The 25,475-nt window shown below is 41.6% G+C and overlaps 2 protein-coding genes and 2 long non-coding RNA genes across 4 annotated transcripts; 3 read left to right on the forward strand and 1 right to left on the reverse strand.

Moving 5' to 3' along the window:
- The first annotated feature begins 2,999 nt into the window (after nucleotides 1-2,999).
- On the forward strand, nucleotides 3,000-5,061 carry LOC139914585 (uncharacterized). Its single transcript, XR_013504301.1, has 4 exons — nucleotides 3,000-3,068; nucleotides 3,583-3,682; nucleotides 4,342-4,439; nucleotides 4,982-5,061. It is a non-coding gene; the product is annotated as an uncharacterized LOC139914585 (long non-coding RNA).
- Nucleotides 5,062-5,066: 5 nt separating this feature from the next.
- On the forward strand, nucleotides 5,067-6,127 carry LOC139914586 (uncharacterized). Its single transcript, XR_011784775.2, has 3 exons — nucleotides 5,067-5,113; nucleotides 5,294-5,396; nucleotides 5,657-6,127. It is a non-coding gene; the product is annotated as an uncharacterized LOC139914586 (long non-coding RNA).
- A 529-nt stretch (nucleotides 6,128-6,656) lies between these two features.
- Nucleotides 6,657-9,546, forward strand: LOC144542820 (retrovirus-related Pol polyprotein from transposon 17.6). Its single transcript, XM_078290160.1, is given in 4 exon segments — nucleotides 6,657-6,661; nucleotides 8,601-8,776; nucleotides 8,779-9,475; nucleotides 9,477-9,546. Coding segments are annotated over 4 exon segments (948 nt in total).
- An 8,218-nt stretch (nucleotides 9,547-17,764) lies between these two features.
- ndufs8a (NADH:ubiquinone oxidoreductase core subunit S8a) lies at nucleotides 17,765-25,265 on the reverse strand. Its single transcript, XM_071902929.2, has 8 exons — nucleotides 25,214-25,265; nucleotides 24,183-24,238; nucleotides 23,256-23,321; nucleotides 22,504-22,593; nucleotides 21,391-21,499; nucleotides 20,107-20,170; nucleotides 19,205-19,333; nucleotides 17,765-18,403 (listed from the first exon to the last, which is right to left on the reverse strand). Exons 2-8 carry the CDS (start codon nucleotides 24,223-24,225, stop codon nucleotides 18,272-18,274), a joined length of 633 nt encoding a protein of 210 aa, XP_071759030.1. The 5' UTR covers nucleotides 24,226-24,238; nucleotides 25,214-25,265; the 3' UTR covers nucleotides 17,765-18,271.
- Between the last annotated feature and the right edge of the window lie 210 nt (nucleotides 25,266-25,475).

A 25,475-nucleotide genomic window follows, 5' to 3' on the forward strand; every position in this document is an offset into this window, starting at 1 on the left:
TCCCTGTTCTCCTAAGGAACTACAGAAATAGTCTCTTTCTGTAACTGTCCTGCTGGTTGATAGTGGTGCTGATGACAGTTGGACAGTTTGACGCATGCCTCTTAGGCATCAGTGGCCCCATCCTTGCTTCTGGTAGCCTGTCCTCTAATATGTCCGCCTGCCATTCGACAGTAGCACTGATGTCAATATGATGGCCTAATAGCGCCCTTCCTAGCCATTAGTCCCTTCCCAACTGATGCCCTAATTGACTGGCCTCCATTTTCTCCATTTACTGCAATTGGAAGAAAGCTCCTCCGACAGAGAGCTTGGCAAACTCCTGGTTAGTTGCATGAAGAAAAAACACTCTTCCGATTTTGTACTGGCATGAGGATGAGTCAATAATGACCAAATTGAAATTTTTGGGTGAACTATCCCTTTAATGATGCTTTTCTAGCTACAATGCTGTCACCTGGCTGTTTCTAATGTCAAACAATATGGCATGGGCGATTGATTTGGCGCCTTACAAATATTATGGATACTTTGAGCTACTTTTTTTTTGCTCTTTTTAAAACTTTTTAAGATATTTAACTTTATTGCGAAATGAATGTCGGAATTTTCTGAGTTGCTTCAGCTGATGATGTGGTTCATGTCATGTGATGTAATGTGATTACAAAAAATACAAGAATAAGCAAAATAAAAATAATTTAAAAGTAATCTCATTACAGAAATGTAATCTAATTGCAATTAAAACGTAATATGATGACAAAAATGTGATCTAAATGCAATCTAAAACTATTATTACTACTACTGCTAGTAATGTTACTACCACTACTAACACTACTACGACTACTGCTGCTACTACTACTAACTAGTACTATTACTATTACTGCTACTTCTCCATTTGCCTAGTTACCCAACACATTTTGTCCAGGAAATGTACCCTTTTCACCTTTTCTAGTTAGTATTGTTATAAGTTGCTATTTTCACTCAGGGCCACTGCTCTCTAGGGGGGAACCAGGACACAGTAACATTGACCCTTCCTCACCTCATCTCTCAAATATTCCAGTTAGTGGTGCCTGACCCACACCAGTAAAACTGATTATTTTCACCAAGCTTACAGCCTGTTTATTGTAACCAGGGTTCAATAAAAAATGTTAAAAGAGATTAATTAAAACTCAGATCAAACAAAGGCATCATTTTATCACACAGGTTAAAAGGTTCATTTTCCATAGGAAAACAATTGCTTCTGTACCTTATTGCAGACTGCATTTGTATTTGTCTCAAGACACAATTTAAAGAAAATAATCTTTGTGAATGTGCCCCAGTGTGTTAAGTAACATGTCACTTGTGTTGAGACACTGACCATGATACTGGTGGACAGACAGATAAATCAGTGGTTGTGGTTAGGACACAGTCTTCCAGTGAAAAACCCAACAGTCTGGGGAACTTGTGACTCCCCAACACAGATCAGTGCTGATAACCATGTCTGAAGAAGACCATCACACTGGCAGGAGAAAGGTGGGGATGATTGAAGACAACCAAAGTTGGAGGAAACCCCACAACATTCTGCATTAATAGTGGCTTTAGTCCTGTGGATTAATGACAGCTAGGTAATAGAAGGGGTTGTTCTGCTATTCTAGCACATGCATTCATTAGCACTCAGTAGTCAATTGAAAAGATAGGATTTTGGGTGGGACTACAGTACTGACCATTACTTCACTTCTGGTATTAGTAGACTTAAAACGATTGACCGATGTGGGTTTTTAAAGGCCGATACAATAGCCTTAGTTAAGAGTTCAAACCCTTGAATCCCGGTTGTTTTTGTGCTGGTTTACTAGCGGTTCAGGCCCCCCTAGGCTGAAACCTGATTCTAATTGTTTGGATTGTTCCTTTTTCTGTTTCTTTATTTTCTCTGCTAAGTGTTCACAGCTGAGTCCCAGGGCAACCAAACATGGCAGACGGTGACCCACGACTCAGGCAAGGCCCACCGTCCATGTGGCACTGAACCTGAACTACGGAAGCCCATTGAGGACTTTTATTCATACATTTTATTGACACGTGTTTTCCCACGGCCTACCTATTAGTGTTCAGGGCATCTTCAGTCAGGCAGCATGTCATCATGTCAAGTGTGATGCACTGGAATTGGAAATCTTGAGGAACAATATACATTATCTTGAGATAACAAAATGTGTTATTGTAAATAAAATGTATGAAAACATGTCTTCAACGGGCTTCCGTACTGAACACTGAACACAGGTAGGCCTAATTCAACATTTGGGTTTTGAATAATATGTTTTCCTTCAGGATGTTAGCTCAAGCAGCAAATATCATTATCTCGAAAAAACAATTTTTGTTATCCAAGAAAGTGCTGCAGACATCAAGTTTGGTTGAGCCCAGTATCAAACTTGCAGTAGAACTAAAATAAATAATTTCCCACATTTCCCCTGTTTTTATTAAGCTGAATGTTCCTCATCTATATTTCCAAACACTCAGAAAAAAATCAGAGTCACTTTGTTGGCTGAGTATGTGAGTCCAGCTCATGACCTTTGTCATGGCATCCTGTCACTCTTCACTGCGTATTAATATAGCAGAAATAAGCAAAACTCACTTGTGTTATATTTGACATACAAGAATCTTTGCCTTTAATCTTTTGCCTTTGTCTTTCTCTTTGCATTTTGAGTTCTCCTCTGTCATTCTGTCCAGCCTGTTCAGGAGATTAAACAGATTTTATCCAGCATGGCTGTTTGGCAGCCATTTCCATGCCAACTCCATCAATCACTTTACAAATTCAAACTGATGAAGACTTTTTGTTACTTTGGACCGAGAAGTACTAGTCAAGGCTGTTTTGGTTCAGTAGTGTTAACACTGTCTAGACTAAACTGGTTGCTACACTCCACCAGACACATGGTGAGCGATGAGGACACTGTCTGATAAGCGTTTATCTCTAAATCACTCACACACAGTGAAGAAAGGTTGGTAGGCACGGGGTAGAGGCAGCTATAAAAGGAGGAGGGGATGATAGACAGAATAACAAGCTCCAGGGAGAAGAAAAGAGAGAACATCTACATCTTGGATCTGAAGACATAAAGGTAAACTACCATATTAAAGCCTAATAATATAATAATATCACTAATAATATCACTTTTAGTCTTACTGTAATATAAATTTGCAGTGGTTGGTATGATGTAAATATGTTGGTCTATTCAGTATATTCCTTAGATTGTTCATTACCAGCATTTCTAACCAGAAATGGAAACAAGTGATGACCAGCATGGGGGATGAAGTAATTATTTCAAATATTCATTGACTGTATGAATATGTAGTTATTTTCAATAATAATAGACAAGACTGTGTAGTAGTGGCTACATAGGCATAAAAATATAGGAATACCACTGTCACTGGATTGTGATTATCATAAATTTCAATGCTGTGTGGATGGGCCTCTGCACCATTCCAGCCAGTGCTGATTCTGACTCATCCAATGGTTGCACTCCTTTGACTGGATAGAAACCTGAAGCTTCATTTACAGGTGTGGTGATCATCGATAGTATAGTTGTGTATTCAGTGAGATGTCTATTGACAGAGGTGTGCTTTCTTTTACAGCTGAGGAGAAGTTCAGTCATGGAGAAGGTTCTGCCTGTGTTGGTCATGATGATGTTGGTGGCTTATGCTGCTCCTGCTGTGTTGAACTCAACTGGCAATGGTATGACAGACACAGAATGTCTGTGTGTGTGTTATGTTGGTATGTGTGTTTGGGGGAAGGTAAGGAAGAGTGAGGCACAACAACAGTCAACATGTTTCATATGAATCTTGCATCCTCCTGTTCCATCTCTCCACCTCTCCTTTCTGTCTGTTTGCTGTGTCCACTTCACCATATTGTGCTTGACTCTGTGGTTGTATCTAATATAAAGTCTAGTCTAGTCTAGAAGTGAGTATGTGGGTAAAATGATGTGAGCAGACTTTGCTGTGAGGAGTTGGCTGAATGTTTCCCCTGTTTCTCCTAGCTATCCACACATCTCTCCTGCGCTGGCAGATCCTCAGTCTCTTTCCCTTCACGTCTGAGTGTCATTAGCATATCAATTTGAGCACTATTTTGTAACTGGTCTTGATCAAGACTCACCTTGCTCTGGCTTTGAGTTGGGCTCAAGGCTTCTTGGATTCTGAACTTGGCTCTGACTTGACAAGGCCTGTTTGTGGTTTGTCGTGATCTTGACTATACAGCCCCAATAGAGAGTTTGGTTCTTCAAGCTCAAAGTCTCACACCTGCAAGACAAAGCTCAGCGAGATGTGAGCTAGTATCATCTTGATAACAAACCCTCGATTTATCTAACTTTCTCCCTCTTTGTCTCTCTCTCCCTTTAGCCAGGGGTTTCCTACCATGCCCAGATCCCTCTTGGATTGTGATTGGGGATAGGTGTGTAAAAGTATTCCACGATGAAAGTGACTTCACAAGAGCAGTGGTAAGACTAGAAAAGTGCATTTTCTGGAGAAAATGCATGTGATTGCTGCGAGTGCAAACCCATCGCTTTGCTTGCAAAGCAGGACTGGTAGCTGGAGTACAAATAGTAGGAAGATTATAAGGTTTATTTTGAGTACAAAAAACAGATAAAGTAAGAAAGTGAAAGCAGGAAAGGAGTGATTCCAAAGTTTAAAAGGAGTAATAAAGCAGAAAAGTAGTAAGTATTTGCAGTTGAAAGCAAAAAGTATGAAAAAGATAAAAGAATCAGGAAGGAAAAACATTGAAAACAGTGTTAAACAAAAAAGAGTGCATTGAGACATATCCATGTGTGCATGTGTGTGCCCGAGGCAGTTATTAATGAATGGTGAAAGGAAAGGCTTTAAGCACATCCAATCCTTTAAAAACATTGTCAAACTGCTGAAATCATTTGTACTTTTGGGTGGTGTTACCCACTGTAGGATTTAGCCTAAAACTTTTACTTGACTTTTTTTGTTGAATATCTCTCTGCATCTCTCTCTCTCCATCTTTCTCTCTTACACACAGCTGAATTGCAGGAAAAACAATGCCTTTCTAATTTCAATAGTTGATGAATCAACGAATGAAGCCCTGCATAAGTTTATTCAGTACACCAAGATCTGGATAGGAGGCTTCACTGTCTACAGGGACCCCGCTTGGGTAAGGCCCTGGCTGAGTAAGCTAAAATTAACTTGTAATGTAGTCTTATGCAGACCTGCTTATCCATCCATAGTCTTACTCAGTTTTGTCTCTAAATCTCTTTCTATCTTCCTCTCACCTTCCTTGTCCTTTCCCACTTCTGTCTCTCTGTCCCTTCTTCTCCATATCTGTCTCTTTTAGGCTACGAAGTACTTGTACATTGATGGGGAGATCCCACATTGGTACAACTGGTATCCTAACAACCCTACGGAAGCCGGGCGCTGCGTACTCATGAATGAACACGGTAAGTGGAGTCAGGAGGTAGAAAAAGATGAGGCAGGCTGAGGGGAGGCAGGGGAGATGGAGGAATATAAGGAATAGAAGATGGAGTAGAGGGTAGAAGTGTAAGATAAAGTGAAAAGAGAGGAAGAAGGTAAGGAAAGGTAAAGGAAAAGCAAAAGGGCAATGTGCAGGAAAGAGATTATTCGCTACTATGCAGAAAGATCAAAATGTAGTTTCACTCAATGCATGCCTTACCTTTATTTTTTATTCCATTTCCTTCAGGGCATGGCAAGTGGAGCAATGGTGACTGTGACGTCAAAAATCCCTACGTGTGTGCCGTTAAAATGGAACACCCAAATAAGTAGAAAGTGGGAGATTGTGTTGAAGAGTGACAGATCAGCAGTCTGTCAAGTTATAGCTTTGCCTTCTTCATTTGTCTCAGACATCACAGATATAACCAGACCCTGAACCACACTAGACTAAACCATTTAAACCTTGGTTGACAATAATTGTCCTTTTTAAAATGTAATTCCTGGCATGTAATGCTCTACAGTAATTACTTTGATGAGATTCACACAAAATGTCTGACTTTTAACAGTTTGTTGCCTATACCTTATCTTTTCCATGTTTTCTTAACAAAACGGCCATGATCAGAGCACCAAGCAGTTAGAAATCAAATTTTCTGCTCCTGTGTAAATGCAAACATAAACATGACCTTGACATAACTTCAACTTCCCATCTTTTTAATGAGAGATCAACAAAATATTTTATTTTATTTAATATGTATCTCAATTTCAGGATTTGTGATGATGATGTGCCCTCAGCTGGTTGTTAACGCTGCTTTGCAAGCAAATACAAAAAATACATATATCTTCATCCATCATATCCTTTGCATTCTGTCTCTCATTTCATGGCAGTCTCCAAAGCAGGATATTTTCACTATGTAAAGGTTTCAAAGATAGGTCTATATAAAACTCTGTTAGGTACACGTTTAAACTCATGTCAGCTATTCACATTCACGATATGTGTCAACATCAGTTGTGCAAACTACCTTTTAAAATGTAAATCAGATTTGTCAGAATGTGCCACTGTAGAGTGAAGCAAATTTGGGGAAAGTTAATGACCTAGTTCTGGCAGGACACTCTAAGTCATGCTATCCTGCTGCAACACCTATTGTATCTCACTGCACCGATTTGGCAGTGTATTTAGAGGCCACCATTACCGCTGCTGTTATTTGCAATAGAGTGTACTCTATTGTCTATTTGCAATAAATGGTGAAGCTATGACGTGAGTGATTACTGACACAACTATGTAAAGGAACAATTTGGAGAAATGACTTTTTTGGAGAATTCACTTGATTAAAAATAAAAACAGTAACTGCAATGCATTTGCTAATGATGGCGGCAGCGTTACCTCCTTTACTTAATCCAGTATACTGCCCCCTACCTTCAGGTCTGGGTTTATTACACTGGTGGCAGCAGTGAGATCTTGTCAAATTTAAAAAATGTCAGAGCCTGAGAATAATCTTCTTCCTGCCTTGCCAAGTGCATCAAATGCTACAAACACCCCTGGTGAGATAAATGCCCCTCCCCTTGCAAATGTCAATCATGGAACAATTCCACGTCCACTTTTCATGCCTGAGACCTTTACTGGCTCGGGGCGGGAATGGTCAGATTGGGCTGACCAATTTGAAATGGCTACTGATGTTAACAACTGGGATGAACCACTGAGGTTAAAGTTTATGGACCTGTTAATTTCTGGCCGAGCTTGTGAGGTGTACAGTGGTCTGTCTGCAGAAGCCAGAGCTAACTATACAATGTTAAAGGGAGCAATGGGGAGATGTCTAGACCCATGCGACAGTGATGATTGGAATAGGGCCAGTTTACATAATGAGACAGTTTGGGAATTTGGAATTGCTCTGCGCCGGCTGGTAGCCAGGGCGTATCCCTCTGCTGACTGTATGCAAGATCTGTTAGCTAGAGACCATTTTGTGACACGTGGGGAATGGGGATTTGTGTATTAGCCTCCGTAGTGCCAAGCCTGCAACTTTAGAGGCTGCCATTAATCTCGCCTCAGAACTCAAGCTTATTAGGGGTTTAGAAAATAACTATTTGTCATCTGATGCAAAAGTCAGAGGAGTGTCTGAACAGAGGTCTAAACGTGATGAACAAATGGAGGTTTTGTTGGGGGTGGTAGAAGGGCTTAGGCAGGAGGTTAGGTCCTTGCAAACTGTTGTGCAGGCATTTCAAATGGACCCTGCTAAATCTGTTTCCACACCCTCAGCCAGTTAGTGCATTTGGTACTTCTTCAGTTAAACGTGGGGTTCGGGAGCGGGGAGAGGGTGTTGGGAATGTGGATGCAATTGCCACATATACTGCCCCTATTTGCAGGGAAACTAGAGGGGGCGTGCACAGAGGGCCAAATGTTCGCCCCTATCCCTCTTGTATCTACAGTGGCCCCCAAGGACCATAGAGGTGGCTCCGGTTATCTGGCAGCTAAAGTAGGTGGGTTTGATTGTTATGTGCTTGTAGACACCGGGGCTTCTTGTTCTGTTATATCAAAGCAAATCTGGCTCGCCATAACTAAAGGGGGATCTGACTTGACAGGGTATTATGGCAATGCCACAGCAGCTAATGGTGGGGGGATGGAGGTTCTGGGGGTTTGGCAGACTGCCTGTCAGTTTGATTCACTGGCCCTTATTGCAGAGTTCTTAGTGTCTGACATACCTTCTGAGGAAATTCTGCTTGGGTTTGACTTTTTGTCAAAATACGGTGCTGTGATTGACCAATCACTGCAATGTGTTAGTAGCCCGGGTACTTTGTAGAGTGGAACAAGGGGTATTGCCAGTTTGAGTGATTAATGTAACTGAGGATGCACTGGCTCTAAAGAAAGGTATGAAAGTAGGCACTCTTTTTACTGATATAGAGGTAGATAATGAGGTTGTAGATAAGGAGGAGCCTAGTGAGTGTGGGGATGCCTTACAACCCTGGACAGTTGACACACTGATGGCTCAGTTTGGGGTGGAGGAGAAGGGTTTTTCCTCATCAGAGCTGCAAGCAGTACGGCAGTTATTGCTCCAAAACATTTCTGTGTTCAGTCAGGGTGATACTGATACTGATCTAGGTAGGACACTGCATGAAATCGATACAGACGATGCAAAGCCTGTCAAAATGCCCTCCCGCCGGGTTCCCTTCACCTCCAACAGGAGGTCGCAGATAATTTGAAGCAAATGCTTGAAATGGCCGTGGGCGGCCCCTGTAGTTAAAAAGAAGGGGGGTGGGCTTCGTTTCTGCGTGGATTATAGGAAGTTCAATGATGTCACTAGGAAGGACGCATATCCTCTACCTAGAATTGATGATGCCCTTGATAGTCTTAGTCATGCCTGCTGGTTTTCCACTCTTGATCTAGTGGATACTGGAAGGTCGAGGTTGACCCCAAAGACCGCCATAAGACAACCTTCATTACTCGCCAGGGGTTGTTTGAGTTTAATGTTTTGATTTTTGGACTATGCAATGCCCCCAGTACTTCTCAGAGATTGATGGACCTGATTCTTGTAGATTTGCAGTGGACCACTTGTTTGGTTTATCTGGATGATATTATTGTTTTTGGCCACACCTTCCAGGAGCATCTGGCTCGTTTGGAAGGGGTGCTTGCGAAGCTTCAGCAGGCAAATCTGAAAGTAAAACCCTCCAAGTTCAACCTGTTTTCCACCCAGGTCCGCTATTTGGGGCATGTTATTTCCACAGAAAGGGTTATGGCAGACCCCGCTAAAGTGGATGCAGTCAGGGGGTGGCCTGTCCCTAAGAACCAGACTGAAGTTCAGAGTTTCATAGGGCTGGCCTCCTATTACAGGCGTTTTGTGAAGGGGTTTCCAGATATTCCCCGCCCTCTGCATCAGCTTGTGGAGAAGGGGAGGTGGTTTCGGTGGAGTGATGACTGTCAACGGGCATTTGATCAGCTCAAGGCCAGCCTAATTGCTGCTCCAGTATTGGCTTATCCAGACCCCAGTAAACCATTTATCCTTGACACTGATGCTAGTGATGTAGGAATTGCAGCTGTTTTGTCTCAGGAAGAGGGGGGGCTGGAACTGGTCATTGCATATGAGGGCACTCACAAAGCAGGAGCGAAAATATGCCACCACGAAAAAAGAGCTTTTGAGCTGTGGGAAATAAATGACATAGAAATAGATAATTTTAGGATAGAATAAGATTGTGTATGTTTTATAATGTTTTATAATGTTTTATGAAACACAAAAGAAGAAGAACATGTGATATGTGTATGCACAGTGTCTGAGTGTAAGCGGAATGGAAAATTACTGAGAGGAAAAGAGAAAAAGACCTTGAATTGTGTTTGACCGGAACAAACTAGAGATAGTAAGCTCTCCTATGAGACTGGTTGGCTCATTACCATAAAAGGAAAAGTAGTACTATGATCTATAACACCTGCATATGTCCTCAGACTTGTTGATTACACAGTATAAAAGAAGGCCCCAGATCCTCCTTCTTCACAGACTTCTCTGCAGCGTCTTGAAATACCTGTAAGAGTTCTCTCTCCATGTACATGTAATAAAAGACTTGTATTCACAGAGACATCTGATTCAGCGTATTACTCCAAGTATTGAGGAAGGCATTTTTCCCTCACAGAGCATGGTTGCTTTTACAAACCCTACAAACATTATCTTTTGGGCAAGGAGTTTGTTTTTACGCACTCACCACAACTCCTTACGGTGGCTGCATAATTTTCAGGGGTTGGAGGGTCAGTTGGCCCGTTGGATAGAACAGCTTGCAAATTTCCAGTACAAGATTGTTCATCGTCCAGGTCTCCAGGGAAGCTGCATGCTAATGCTGATGCTCTTTCGAGGTTGCCAGCTTTTTCTAGTGTCAAGTAGTGTGAGTTACGCCCATCTACCAGTCTATCTGGAAAAGAAACCCCTAAGATTTGTGTAGTGCAAGAAATCCCTCAGCCTGTAGTTCCAAGTCAGACAGATGTGGTTGATGAGTTGGCACAGGCGCAGAGAGCTCACAGTGAGATACAGCAGATCCTAGAGTGTAAGGGGTGGGCAGATGGAGATAAAATGCCAAATGATCCTGTGTTACAAAAATATGCCCTTGTTTGGAATCAGCTGCAGGTTCAAGGGTCTAGATTAGTGAGAGTTCCCCCTGCAAACTCTGACGCTGCTTCCCAGGTACAGGTAGTCCTTCCTCGCACCCTGGTCCCTAAAGTGTTGGCACAGTTGCATAATGTTACTACAGGAGGCCATTTAGGGGTACAAAAGCTACAAGGGAAAGTGAAAGATCGATTTTATTGGCCTGGATGGTTTGGAGATGTTAAGAAATGGTGCAGGGAGTGTGTAGACTGTGCTTCTCGTAAGGCCCAGGGCAGGCCTCCTTGTGCCCCCTTGCAACCATCGATTACATCCAGACCGTTTGAGCGGGTGGCACTTGATATTCTGGGGCCTCTTCCAGAAACCCCTGGGAAAAACAAGTATATCCTAGTGGTAGGGGATTATTTTTCGAAGTGGACTGAAGCATTCCCCCTCCCTAACCAGGAAGCCTGTACAATTGCCAAAGTGTTGACAGAGGAGTGGGTGTGTCGTTTTTGGGTTCCCCATAGTATTCATTCGGACCAAGGCCGAAATTTTGAATCCACCCTTATTTAAAGAGTTGTGTAGGCTCCTGCATATTCACAAGTCTCGCACATCACCCTACCATGCCCAGTCAGATGGGTTAATAGAACGTTTTAACCGCACTCTCTTGTCCATGCTTTCTCTGTTTGTAGAGGACAATCAGTTGACTTGGGACTCTCTCTTGCCCTATGTAATGCTAGCCTATCGTAGTAGTGTTCATGCTAGTACCTCCTTCACCCCTTACAAGGTGCTTTTTGGGCAGGAGATGGTGCTGCCTGTTGACATTATGCTAAACCTAGATGTTGGGGAGCAATTTGTTTCTGCAAGTGATTATGTGTCAAGACTTACTGAAACATTGTCTACTGTTGTGGAAGCAGTTAAGCGACACCAGGCCAGGGCATCAGAGCAACAGAAAACCTCTTATGACTTTAAGGCTAACTTTCAGTATTATTCAGAGGGAGAGTTGGTCCAAGTTCAAGTTCAAGTTCAAGTCCTTTATTGTCAAATGTGCAGAAACGCAGGGTTATCTGTACAATGAAATACTTAGGCCATGGCTCAGGTCAAACAACGTAAACAACCAAAAGTACAGTACTAGAATAAAAAGAATAAAAAGAGAAATACAAAAGGAAATAGAAATATATATGCAAAGACTATGTGCAGGGCAGATCAAACATAGTGTTCACTAAAATGTGCAAAAGTAGCAGCGAATGTATCGAAACTCGACTATTGCAGAAGTAAAACAGTAACATTTAAAGGATAATAGCATATAGGCATATGACAATTATAAATACATAAATAAATATATATATATATATAATCTATCATGAAATATAACTAATATTAATAATATGAATAATGATAATAATACTAATAACAATAATAATTACATTAATACTCATCACATTAATAATAGTTAATATCATAATTTATAGTTACCGTATTTCCTCTAATAGTGGCCTGTAGTCAATTAAAAGCGATAATGGCCGGGGCCGTGGGCGACACGAACAAATAAAGGCCGGCCTCAAATACAGGCCGGGGGAAAAAACTAGGTCAAAACCTAGTATATGGCTGCACCGTGTCCGTCTCCTCTCTCCGCCGCTGCCTCTCCACCGCGCCCACGGCCCGCATTGATCCTCCCGATCCAAGCCCCGGACCCCCGCCGAAATCTCGGCCGGATCACCGGGAACACATCGGTGCCCAGGTTCAGTTAGCTTCAGTTAGCTTCAGCTTACATGCAAACAACGGTGGATACCGGTAAACTCCTGCTGCCTGTTTGTAACTGTAGTTTGTAGTAACGTACAAGTGCCACAAGACGGCTCGGCCGGCGGAAGTCTCTGGAGCGTGCCGTCGTCGATTACCGTAATTATCGTAATGCATCGCAGTAACAAAAAAACGGCTACCTAACGTACCGTAACAGAAGCAGATCAGAAAACAAGGAGGCTTCGTGCTAAAATATGAGCAAATATACTTATCAAACAGAGGGAATTAGAAATAAAGGCCTGTCTCTAATATAAGCCTGCTTCCAATAAAAGCCTGGTACCCTCTGCAGTTGAGGTAAATAAAGGCCCGGGCCAATATTAGAGGAAATACGGTATTATTATAGTTACTATCATAAATTATGTTTATAATGTAGTATATTATACATATAGTTAAGGTTATGACAATTATAAAGTGCAATAATGAGTCATGCAAATGGCAGTGATACCGTTATGGGAAAGACTGACAGTGCAAATGGCACAACAAGTCCAAATAGGCAGTGTATGACAGATGGAGTATTGTCCTTGGGGTGGCAATATGACAGGCCAGGTTAGGGCTACTGAACAGAACTGTTAAGTAGCCTGATGGTCTGGAGGTAGAAGCTGTTCTTGAGTCTGCAGGTCCGTGACCAGATGCTCCAGTACCGCCTGCCAGACGGCAGCAGGGTAAAGAGTTTATTGGCTGGATGACTACAGTCCCCAGTGATTCTGCGAGCCTTGCGCAGGCAGCGTCTTTGGTAAGTGTCCTGTAGTGATGGGAGCTCACTGCCGATGATGTGCTCAGCCGTTCTCACCACCCTCTGGAGAGCTTTGCGGTCATGGGCAGAGCAATTGTGAGCTCACCGAGACTGTTCACGCTGTATACTGACGACTGTTCCACCAGCACACTGAATCAGTTCATTGTGAAATTCTCTGATGATTCCACCTTATTATCTCTGTTGACTGTTATGAGTGTTATACAGTACTGCATCACAACTTGGTATGCCAGCTTGTCCATCCAGCTCAAAGCCAGGCTGTCCAGACAATTGAGAATTTGCTCCAAGATTGTTGGCCAGCCACTAGAGCAACCTTTTCAGGCAGCTTACCTCAAGAACATGTTAAGGCTAGCTGATAGTATCTCCTCCGACCCTTCGCATGTGCTTTATGGAGAGTACCAACTTCTGCCCTCTAAAAGGTGGTTCAGAGTGCTGCAGTTCAAGCACAATAGACTGAGGAATTATTTTATTCCCCAGTCAGTTATGTTGCTTAACCAAAACAGCAGGCCAGTCAGGGAAATGCAATCAGGGACTCCTGTGCAATAATTATAATTATAATGGTGAGGTGTAAAATTAGGATTTTGGGTGGAGAGTGCAATACAGCGTCTTAGCGCAATATGGGGGTAACTGAGGGTCCCTGTGCTATTTATTTGCTATTTATGTGCTATTCGGATGTTTATGTGTAATTGAATGTGGTGTGGTTATGTGTTTTATGTGCAATGTCATGTCATTGTGTTTATTTTGAACGGAGCTGCTATGATGCATGACAAATTTCAGAGAAATCTGACAATAAAGTCCTATCGTATCGTAATTGCCATACCAGGCGGTGATGCAGCCGGACAGGATGCTTTCAATGGTGCACCTGTAGAAGTTTGTGAGTATGTCAGGGACCATACCAAATTTCCTTAGCCTCCTTAGGAAGAAGAGGCGTTGGCAGGCAGTTCTGACCACCTTGTCCGTGTGACCAGGTTAGATCATCCATGATGTATACTCCAAGGAATTTGAAGGTGCTGACCCATTCCACTGCAGCCCCATCGATGTGTATGGGGGTGTGCCCGCTCCCTTGCAACCTCCTGTAGTCCACAATCTCCTTCGTTTTGCAGACATTGTGGGAGAGGTTGTTGTCCTGGCACCATCCTGCCAGGGCACTGACCTCATCCCTGTAGGCAGACTCGTCACCATTAGAGATGAGACCCATGATCGTAGTGTCGTCAGCAAATTTGATGATGGAGTTGGAGCTGTGCTTTGCAACACAGTCGTGGGTGAACAGGGAATAGAGGAGGAGGCTCAGCACGCAGCCCTGGGGGACACCGGTGTTTAGAGTCAGTGGGGAGGAGATGTGGTTGCCGATTCTCACCACCTGGGCTCTGCCCATCAGGAAGTCAAGTATCCAGTTGCAAAGTGAAGAGTGCAGCCCCAGGTCCTTGAGCTTAATGACGAGTTTTGTGGGGATGATGGTGTTGAACGCTGAGCTGTAGTCAATGAACAGCATCCTCACATAAGTGTTCCCCTTGTCCAGGTGGGAGAGGGCAGTGTGCAGTGCCATGGCGATGGCGTCGTCCGTGGATCTGTCGGTAAGCAAATTGAAGAGGGTCTAGAGTGTCAGGTAGGGAGGAGCAGATGTGGGTCTTGACTATCCACTCGAAGCACTTCATCACCACAGATGTCAGTGCAACGGGGCGGTAGTCATTGAGGCAGGGTACAGAATAAGGCCAGGAAGCGAGGAGTGTGTCCAAAAATTGCATTGATGCTATAAAGGGCCTTTTAGGGTGACAGAGCGAGTCACAGATGTGCTCTATAGGCTAGTCTTAGTAGAGGGAGGGTCAGAGTGTGTTGTACACTTTAATCAGCTAAAACCTTTCACTTGTTTGCCAGCGATGTCCACGGCTGTTCTTGTCGACCGTTCGAGGAGCTGTGGAGTTGCTGCCAGAAGGCCATGCTGGGCCTCCACCATTGCCAGCCCCTTGTCTGGAGGGATCATCTGTGCCCCATCCAGGTCAAGGGGAGGGGCGATCTTCTGGTGTTCCATCTGACCAGGAAGCACGTCCTGCACGACTTCGGAGACCACCCTTTTGGTCTTGAGATTACCAGATGTCATTGTAGTGACAGAAACAGTTAAAATGAAGGCTATTTAAAAGCTAAGCTGAAAAGATAATTTTTTAGCAGTCACTAATGCTGGTAGAGAATAAAGTTAAAGCAGCCCCTAAACCAGCATTCTCAGAATTCTCAGCAATGTCAACCAGATTTTGCATACATTTGCATATAGCATATACAGACTTCCTAAGGACTATGGACTTTCAAAACTCTGGCTAATACAAAACTTTAAAACAATAATTCTGACATTAGTATAATTACCATAAACAAATGAGACCATCGGTGAGACATTGTACAACACTGGGTTAGATTTGGCAGGAAATCTGCTGGATTGCAGTACGGCACAAAAAGCTACCAATCATCTTCAACATGGTCTCATTTGTTTATCAGAATTATACCAAGATATCGCAATTAATTTGGCAATGATATATTGATGTTTAAAAAGGCTACACATACCACCTTTAATCAGCTAGAAAACACTGGCTACTAAACGTTTATCAAAATTGTCTAGGAGATTCAACAAAATATAAACAATTAATGCTTGAGGCCCAATTATGCATTATGGGGTCAATTCCCTCAATTCCAAATTTTAATTGTAACTGCAATTGGCATAACATCTTTGTACATCTTTGTACTTGGATACAAGTCTTTTTTATAGCAAATCATTTCTCAGTTTTGAGTGAAATTCAGTTCCTGAATTGACTGAACTAAAAGTGAACTGACCTCAACTCTGCTCAACACACAGTATCTCACAAGGCTGACACATTTACAGCATGGTTGACTGATACAGACTTTCTCCCAAAATATCCCTATGCGCTCAACATATCCGTATCCAGCTGTTGCCTGGTTTATTTAAATAAAGTATTTTCTGTGAAAAACTGGTACAACAGAAAATACACCCCTAGACACTAAAAAGACAGCAAAACAGTCTAAAAACTTTGGACAGAACATTACTTTATTTAACTTCATCATTCAAAATCCACAAGTAATTAACCTTTGCACAGTTCTCTTGACTACAACAAACCCCCACTAAAACACCTGGAATCTGCAGGTCAAGCCCATGTGTTGGGCTTCAGGAGAGTCATCTACAAAATTGCCTCTATATCCCAAAAAATTGCTCTTTTGGAAGATCCCACACCTGGATACATAAACTATGGCTTGGGTCCCAAAAATTGTTGCAGGCCAATTGCTGTTGAATCCCCACGACATGAGTAACATGATTTAATGAGTCTGGCTACTTCGTTCGTATCTCAACTAGTGCTTGTGTTGGGCTACACCTGGCATCTGCTTCCAGGACAAGATACTAGTGTAGAAAACTAGCTTTATTTTTCACTGCAAGACACACGGGCAGATAGACACAGCTCACTTTGTTTTTTTGGACTGTGTCACCCCTTTTTTGCGTTTCATGTGCTGCACTGCCACCTATTGCTAGAATATTGTATGCAGGTAAGCAAAACCACAGAATGAAACACTAAAATGATACTCCCATCTTCTAACAGGTTTTTTCTCTAGGTAAGTATAGGCAAGTATAAAACCAATTACTTCTGTCTTACAGATCCTACAACTGGATCCTGTTTAGGGTGTTCGGGTTTAGGGGTCCAATTTGAAATACAGAACAAGTCTCAAGTAACACACAGGCTCATTAAAGGAGACTGCTATTCTTTTAATATGGAGGCCCAGGGACAATTAGCCTACTACCTATAGTGTGAGAGGTTCAAATTAATGAGGCAAAGACGAGCTTTGTGCCAAGATGTTAAATTCTGAGAGGAACTGGTGATTTGTGATAGACTGCACCACCACAGTAAAGAGACCCACCAAACCAAACCACACTGAAGTTTATATTACACCCACATCAAGAGCTGAGCTGAAACAAACTAAACTGTACCAAGCCAGCATGGTTATGGTTGACAAATCAGATGTAACACAAGGAAAATAAAGTGAGCCTGCTGTTTTGGGTTAGAGCTATTCTGGTTTACTTTGATAGATCCACTGCAGTTGTCATTTGATCAAGTAGCAATTTAGGGTTTAACTGATATGGGGTTTTGAATATATTAAAAGTCAAATATCAATTTGAACATTTTTAGTGACATTGCCCAGTCTGGGATGGGTGATGTCAATTTTTAACATTTTCTCCAAATTTTACCAGGATAAATGATTTTATCACAATATTGTGAAAGATATTGCGCTTGATGCAGTAACAGTTTTGTGCAACTCTGGACATGGATAGAAAGCATTCTGGGTCTGATCATTGTATTTTCATCCTTTGCTTGAACGTTTCTCATACAAAGCTGCGTACAAAATGGTTCCAAATCAGCTTTCTGATATCATCTGACTGTAACCTGAAGACCAAGTAGCTGCAGTAGCATTTCTCTTTAAATTCCCCTCAGCTTCCCCTCAGCATGGCTGTTTCAAAGTTAGGTGAAACTTGCCAGAGGGGATAACAGTGCAATTACAAAAGAGTGAATAGAAAGCAAGCATAATGTGGTATTTTAAAAGAAAACAGAATGTAAATGATGTCACTGTATTGCATATATCAACATTTTCAAACATATTGGTATGCAAAACTATGGGGATACCACCCAACCCTAATGCCAATAAACGATATTATGTGCCAATCTTTAAATTTAACCGTTTTCATACTCCAAAAAAATGACAAGTATTCAGTGTTTCCCCCAGAATTTTATTCTCGTCAGGGTGGAAAAGCCTCTGAGACAGCAATTAAACAATGGGACACAAACTCTCCACTGAAACCCAGGATGATAATAATAATCATAATAATATATTCATGCATACTTGTGTGGAATCTGAGCAAAATGTCATATTAGAAGTAATTCAGGTTAAGGGCTTCCCACAGACAACCAGTGTAGTACTGATCAATTCTACAATAAATATGCAATCACACAAACTGCATTATGTCATCATATCAGAGGTGGACCACACTGACACTGGTTTTTATTAAAAGGCCGATATCAGCCCCATACATCGGCAAACCAATATACTGGTCTGACCCTACAGCACATCCATCATAGCTGAGACAGGGAAGGAGCATTTGTTCTTACAGTATGTACAGTATGGACGTATGTGTATGTCAGAGAGGTTATGTTGGCATGGGGTATCTGTACACTGTGTGTGTGCGCGTCTGTGTGTGTGTATGTGTGTGTGGTGTCTATCGGTAGAGGTAATCAGCCTGTATGTTGGCGGCGATCTCCGCTTCCCACTTGTCGCCATTGTTGAGCAGCTTCTCCTTGTTGTAGAGCAGTTCTTCGTGGGTTTCAGTGGAAAACTCAAAGTTCGGACCCTGAAAAAGGGATATAAGAAAGAAAGAGGAAGAAAGAGAAGAAAGAGGGATGGAAGACAGAGAGGGATATAAGAAAGAAGATAGAGAGGGATTGAAGAAAGAGCACAGAGAGGCATCGAGGAAAGAAGTTAGAGAAGGAGACGAGAGGATAATGGAATCAAAGCAAAGTTAACTGACATTCAAAATTTTAGCGACGCAGTTATACAAGCTAAAACTCATCACTGCTATGGGGAAATTGGGTCGTAGCATCAATGAGGGGGAGCAAATGAAGGGGCATTAAACATAACGCAAAAGACAATTACAGCACTAGAATCTAGTACGTAGATATATGAACAAAAAGTATGAATATAGATGAATTATAGCGTGTATGCAGGGTGGTCAAAATTAAAGCAGTAGAACAGACAAGGAAATGAAGGAAAAATCATCCAATGTGAAAGAAATACACAAAAAAATTAAACACATGCAGTATGAAAATGAATGAAAAATAACAAAGATTTCAGATAGATATATGCATTATATAATAGATTAGAAAAGCAAGGGAATATGAAGTTAAATCAAGTTAAATCTTGATGACAAAAGATGACTTTTTAAGACCTTTTTGATGCCGGTTACAGTGACATATAAGACCATGACAACTTAAGACGTCCTACTTTATTTAAGACCTTTTATGGCCTTGAGTTTAGATGATTTAACACATTTTAAAGCCTTTTTCTGGACCTGCGATCACCCTGATGTACAGGATGTGCGAACTATGCGTTGTGCTGTAAGCTAATCTCCCAAAATACATGATCACACACACACCTCTACAATGGCGTCCACGGGGCAGGCCTCCTGACAGAAGCCGCAGTAGATGCATTTGGTCATGTCGATGTCGTAGCGAGTCGTCCTCCTGCTGCCGTCGGCTCGAGGCTCTGCTTCAATGGTGATGGCCTGGACCAGACAGATTATTGGGAAGATTATTGGGGGGGTTCAAAATGGAAACAGACACAGGTAGGGCTGGGGATTGTCAAGGACCTCACAATATGCATGAATGTCAAACCTTACAGTAAGCTTGGGACGATATTCGGTAATATTGAATATAGCGATATTTAGTTAATATTGCGATATTTTCCGCGTTATTGAATATCGCCCACCACCCTCTCACACACATCCGAAATTTGATGTTATTTAGAAGAAACAAAAAATGAAAATGAAAAATAAATTTGGATATCGCCCAAGCCTACCTTACAGATGCCGTTACTCTGATTTCATGTTGCTCAGCCTTACATGTGCCCAAACATCCTGCCTTCAGATTTTCTGGCAGTGCTTAATAGTGTGTGCCTTCCTGAATTTGTTTGTCCATATTTGGACTTGTAACTTCCCCTATGTATACCTCATTCATGTGTTTTATTCTTTTAATTGTGAAGCACTTTGTACTTTGCGTAAGAAAAGTGCTATAGAAATAAAGTTTATTAATATTTACTATCATTACTATTGAACAGATGTAGTCCAGTGGGAAATTATTCCGAGAGCGCCCCCTTCAGTCAGGGTTTTTAGAAAACTGAAAAAATGAAATCTGCTCCTCTGTAAAGTAATGGGGGCCACAAGTATTGATATCAGGATTTACAGAATTCACTGTCCACAAGTAATATATACAGTATGTATAACTGCAAGGAAGAAAAAGAGGAGTGTGTGTGTGTGTGTGTGCGCGCGTGTGTGTGTACCTGGGCAGGGCAGATAGCCTCACACAGCTTGCAGGCAATGCAGCGCTCCTCTCCTGAAGGATACCTGGTATAATTACAAATACTATATTAGGGCTTGATCTACACTCCACTGCACTCCACAACAACCCCCTTTAATATAAAATGACCCTTCCAAAATCACTTCAATACAGTTTACTCCAAACATTGATTTTTAGGTGTGCACAAAATTTCAGTGCCAGCTTTACAGTGAAGTAAGTGATTACATTTTGAACACAATCAAATCATCATGATGGCAAAAACTAGGAAAAAAAAGCTAACTTTGTGATTTAGAGGCTTAACTGGGGAAGACCGGGGAAGAAGTAGTGAATGCCTTTCTGTGTATGGCTAGCATATTTTATGTGGCTAGCGTGACAAATTAGTAATTAACTTTTATGAAATTCCTACTTTGTGCAAGTCCCATCAATGGCATTATTTTTTGTACGGTAAACTGAAACTGAGATTTTTTGCCACATGATTCATTATTGTGGTGTACCACTTCTGTTCATTGTGTGAAATGGACTATACCTTGTATGAATACAATCATATTCTATGTAACCCCAGTTACTCACCTTCTAAAGCCATCAGAATTGAATGCTTCATGGCTAATATTGGCTCATACACAAGTCCTTTGATTTTAATTTGTTTGACTAATTTAACAATGCCTGGATTAGTATTTACTAAAGCAAGTCTAACCTACTTCAATGAACAATGCAACCTTGAAGTGGACCTGAATGATGTCACACAGCTATTGGCTGTTAAGCAGACGGGAACCAGTATATGCACACATGCCCAAATCCCCATTCAAGTGACGCGGTGTCTACGGCGGTACAAACATTTTATAATTCTGCATTGGTCGGTCTGTGTGTAGACCGCCGAAACACTAGATGGCAGTGTCAAGTTTTTTTTTACTACTTCCATGCTAATAAAGCACGGATAAAAACGGAAACCGAAGTTTACATTCTCTGAAACGAAGTGTGTCCACTGTTGGACTCACTTGGTGGTGTCCAAACCAATGTTTTGGGATATTTCTTGCCATGATTTTAGTGATATCTGCAATCTTGACAAAATTTGGGGATGAGGTGCCATACAAATAAACATGTTTGCGAACCTCCTCTGCTTGTCTCCATGTTGTCTTCACTATCAGTGGAAATCAAGCAAAATAACGTGGGAGGAAATATGAAGCAAGCGGACCAATCACCATAAAGACGTACTGCGTAGCTACAGTGACATCAAGTCCCGCTAACTCATCCACACTCTGGGACCCACCTGCGCAGGGCGTGTTCCCCTCTAAAGCGAGGCGACAGTGGTCCCTTCTCAAACGGGTAGTTGATGGTGGCAGGCTCTCGGAAGAGGTAGCTCATTGTCATGCCTAGACCTGACATCACGACAAAATAATGAAATATGAAGTTAGACAATGTTTCAGAACATTTCCCGTATTGACATATGCAATATAACACACAACTACCATGCCATGATCCTAAAGGCTGACAGAACAGGCTTGAACAATGAGCTTGACATCATGCTCAGTCCTGAAAATGTACCACCTGGCATTAAATTGCATTCTGGGTGACCAAACTATATTCAAATGGAGCAAAAATGCATCAAATCCAGGTACAAACATACCCAAGCCACCTCCAGAAGTGGTCAGAGAACCATTTGTATCTCCAATCCACATTAAAGCAGCTATGTGTGGCTTTTTTTTTTTTTTTGAGGCCATGGACAAGACGATTAGTGGCCTCTATCTTACACCAGTGGTATTGTTAGTGCTGGTATGTTGTATGCAAAATCAACCTGGTGGCTCACAATGTAAAATGCAGTGTAGAAGCTTTTAGAGGCTGCCAATCTTTGGCAATGGTCTTGTTGGTTTACAGTTATTACACTCATTGGCCAATACATCAAGTACACCTAACTAGTAATGGGTTTTGCCTTCAGAACACGGCCTGCATTCAACAAGATGCTGGAACTGTTACACAGGGACCTTGGTCCATGCTTATTCCATAGAGTCACGCAGCTCCAGAAGATTTATCATGTGAACATCCCATTCCACCCCATCCCAGAGATGTGATGACAGTCACCATCATGTTCCTGTGCCTTGAATTTAAATCACAGCTTTGGTCATTATACGAGGGAAAACAAATCCAATTGATTGGATTACAACAACCTTGTCCTTATTCCCCTCCTGTTTGAATATCAAAACATGATATTCCAGAGATTCTTTGACCAGTGGGAATGCTGTTAAAGGCCTTGAGTTTAAAATAGTATGATTTAAGACATTTTCAGAGCCTGCAGAGCCCCTGTAATGAGTTGACCCTAGTTTCGTATTCATGCCAGGGTACAGAGAGAGAGGTCAGAGGTGAAAGGTGAGTGGGCGGGGCTGACCTCTGAAGAGCTCTGTCCACAGCAGCGTCTGAGCAGCCCGGTCTGTGATGGACTTCATGTCTGTGGGAATCTCCTGGGCGTTCACATACTCTACAGAGAGGGAGAGAGAGAGAGTGAGTGGTGTGTGTGTGTGTGTGTGTGTGTGTGTGTGCGTGTGTGTGTGTGGGGGGGGTTCGATTGATATTGGTTTATGTAGGCAAATATTTTGAGCCAAGATTTGATATCTTTAAAACTTTATTTTCTAATTCTGACAGAGGCAACACCTGCCCGAATAATTTTCTCATCAAATTTAGATGATAATATAATAAAATTAAATAAATAAAATAAAAGTGACAAGTTTGCATCTCTGCATACTAATGAAATAGTTTTAGATGGGTTTGCAGCTCCTTAAGGCAGAGTGAGGCAGGTTTCACTGCAGGTTTTACACACTGTTGAGTAAAATCCTCCCACACCACACTGGAATGATTTCTCTGGTCAGACATCTGATATCAAAATAATAAAAAAAAAATTTCATGCATTTTCAACATTTTGAATCTGATCAAAATGTTGCATAAAAAAATAAAATAAAGTCATTATTATTATTATTATTATAACAAATTATGGTTAATGGCTTCCCATGACAGGCTGATATCTGATTTTTAATAAAAAGCAAAAGTTGAAATGTAATATTTGTGATGCCCTTCAAGTGGAGACACTACAACACCTGTGTTTGTGTGTGTGTGCATGTGTGTGTGTGTTGTTGTGGTACTTACTGAATCCCTCCCTCTGCGCAGACACACTGAAGGACCTGACCAGACTCTGGGTGGCCACAGAAGTGCCTGAAGGAAAGTAAAAACACAGTGTCATGGCCACAGAATTAGAACGGCTACAAAGTGCATTGCTATTGACATCAAAATAGTGGAGTGGTCCTTTGTATGGCATGCTAAAGTACAACAGCCATACAACATGACAACACTGTACATAGAAGAGTTGCATAAAGTAGGGTTTGACCCCTGTGGGTTTTAAGACATGCTTTGGGTGCTTTTGAGGTTGAATTTTGGTGTCCACTGGTCCTACAGGACTGTATAGTAGAGTCGTCCCTGGCAAGCAAAATGTAAGAAGCTCTATAATGAAGCAATTGTCAGGATTTTGGTCAGAATCAATAAATGGAGGGAAAAAATAAGGTACAGGTCAAAAATTGTCACAGTTATGCTATAAATTTAACTATTTATATGTCATTTTTTGACTTGTAATCAGCGTTTCAACCACAATTCTATTATTGTCAGGGTGGAAAAGCCTCTGAAACAGCACAGTGGGACACTAAAACTCTCCATTGAAACCCATTGTATTAAAAACAGCAATAATAATAATAATCATCATCATCATCATGCATATTCAATTATACAATAAGTATGGAATTAAACAAACTGCCTCATATCCATCATATTGGAGGTGGGTGACAGTGACTGGATGATATCCAAAGTTTAAATAAAAGGTCAAAAACTAACATATGAATATATCCTAGAATTAACTTTGAAGTTGGATCTCAATTTGGGGTAGCACAAAGCTCTCTGCAGTTGTCCCAATAGTATAGTACAATTGTTAGTCAAAGTTAGATCATACTTAATCACTGTTAGAATATTAGATATTCATCCATCCATCTCCAATATATTCCCGTTCACATGGCTGTGGAATCTTACCTGGCCTTGACACGGAGTAGAGTAAACGCAATGTTGCAGCCATCACGCCTTTCACCCTGAAACCACACAAACATAAACACAGACACACACAACATAGGTCATTTGGCAGAATGGCACTGACTTAAAAAACCAAGAGAAAATAAGAAATTGCACTTTTTCCCCAGGAGAGAGACTTTGGTCATTCCATATTATTCCAGCAATCTTCTTCTACAAAACAAACAATGAGAGCTAGTAGCGAACTAGTGTGAAGTGACACTAAAAGTGTAAGCTTTACTTAAACAAACGCAGTGTTGTAGACTACAGGTATGCCGAAATGAAGAGTGGCTTCTAACAATTCGAAACAGGTCTTCAGACATATTTTATGATGTATGTGCGTTTGCCGAAAACCAAGCTCACACTTGTCAAATTTTTAAAACGTAGCTTGGGGTGACGTTCTCTCCATACAAGAGAACGGAACTATGAAGTTCAGCTGAGGTTACACATGTTGGATACATCAAAACAACCGTGACATACTGACGTTAACAAACATGACTTGTTGTTGACAGTGAAATCAGTCTATTTTTGAGCTGCTACCTTGCTGACATTGTCACACAATAGGGCAGTCCAGTATGTCTGAAGTAACATTTCTGAATGCTTGACTAAGCTAACGTTAGCTGCCATGCTTTCCCTAAAAGCAAAGTAGCCTACATGCAGCTTACTTAGAAGTACATGTTACTCGCTAGCTTGGGTACCATTACATAGTTTAAGTAGCCTGCAAACCAAGTACATGACATACCCTTGACCACTTCACAGCACCTTGCACCTTGACTTCAATAGTTTGTGAAATGTCAAGGTGCATTGCTAGCTAACTCTGATTAGGAGCCGGCAACAACACTCAAGGACTTTTGTATAAAGGTCGCTTGAGGTGAATGGAAAGTGACTGCAACGCTTTCAAGACCATATATGCATGCCAATAAATGTAGTATTTGATGTGACGCAAATGACGCGTGTATCAAAAAGGAATATGTGTGTTTAAATGTTTTAAAACTCACCGAAATGTCGCTATTTGGCCTTCTAAACCAGAACAGCGGACGCTTTAGGAACGGACCGTGCGTGCACAGGAAATGACAAAACGTGACAATGTCTTCTTCTTCGTGTCTTTAATGGTGAATTGCAAGCATTCCGGAGCATTACCGCCACCAACTGTTACAAAATCAATATCACTTTAAATCCTCCTAATTAGTCCAGTTTGCTGTAAAAAGGTAAAAAATGCTACTATCATGTCCCTTGAATTAAATGTAAACAATGTCTTAA

The sequence above is a fragment of the Centroberyx gerrardi genome, chromosome 3, assembly GCF_048128805.1.
Source record: "Centroberyx gerrardi isolate f3 chromosome 3, fCenGer3.hap1.cur.20231027, whole genome shotgun sequence".
Taxonomy (NCBI): domain Eukaryota; kingdom Metazoa; phylum Chordata; class Actinopteri; order Beryciformes; family Berycidae; genus Centroberyx; species Centroberyx gerrardi.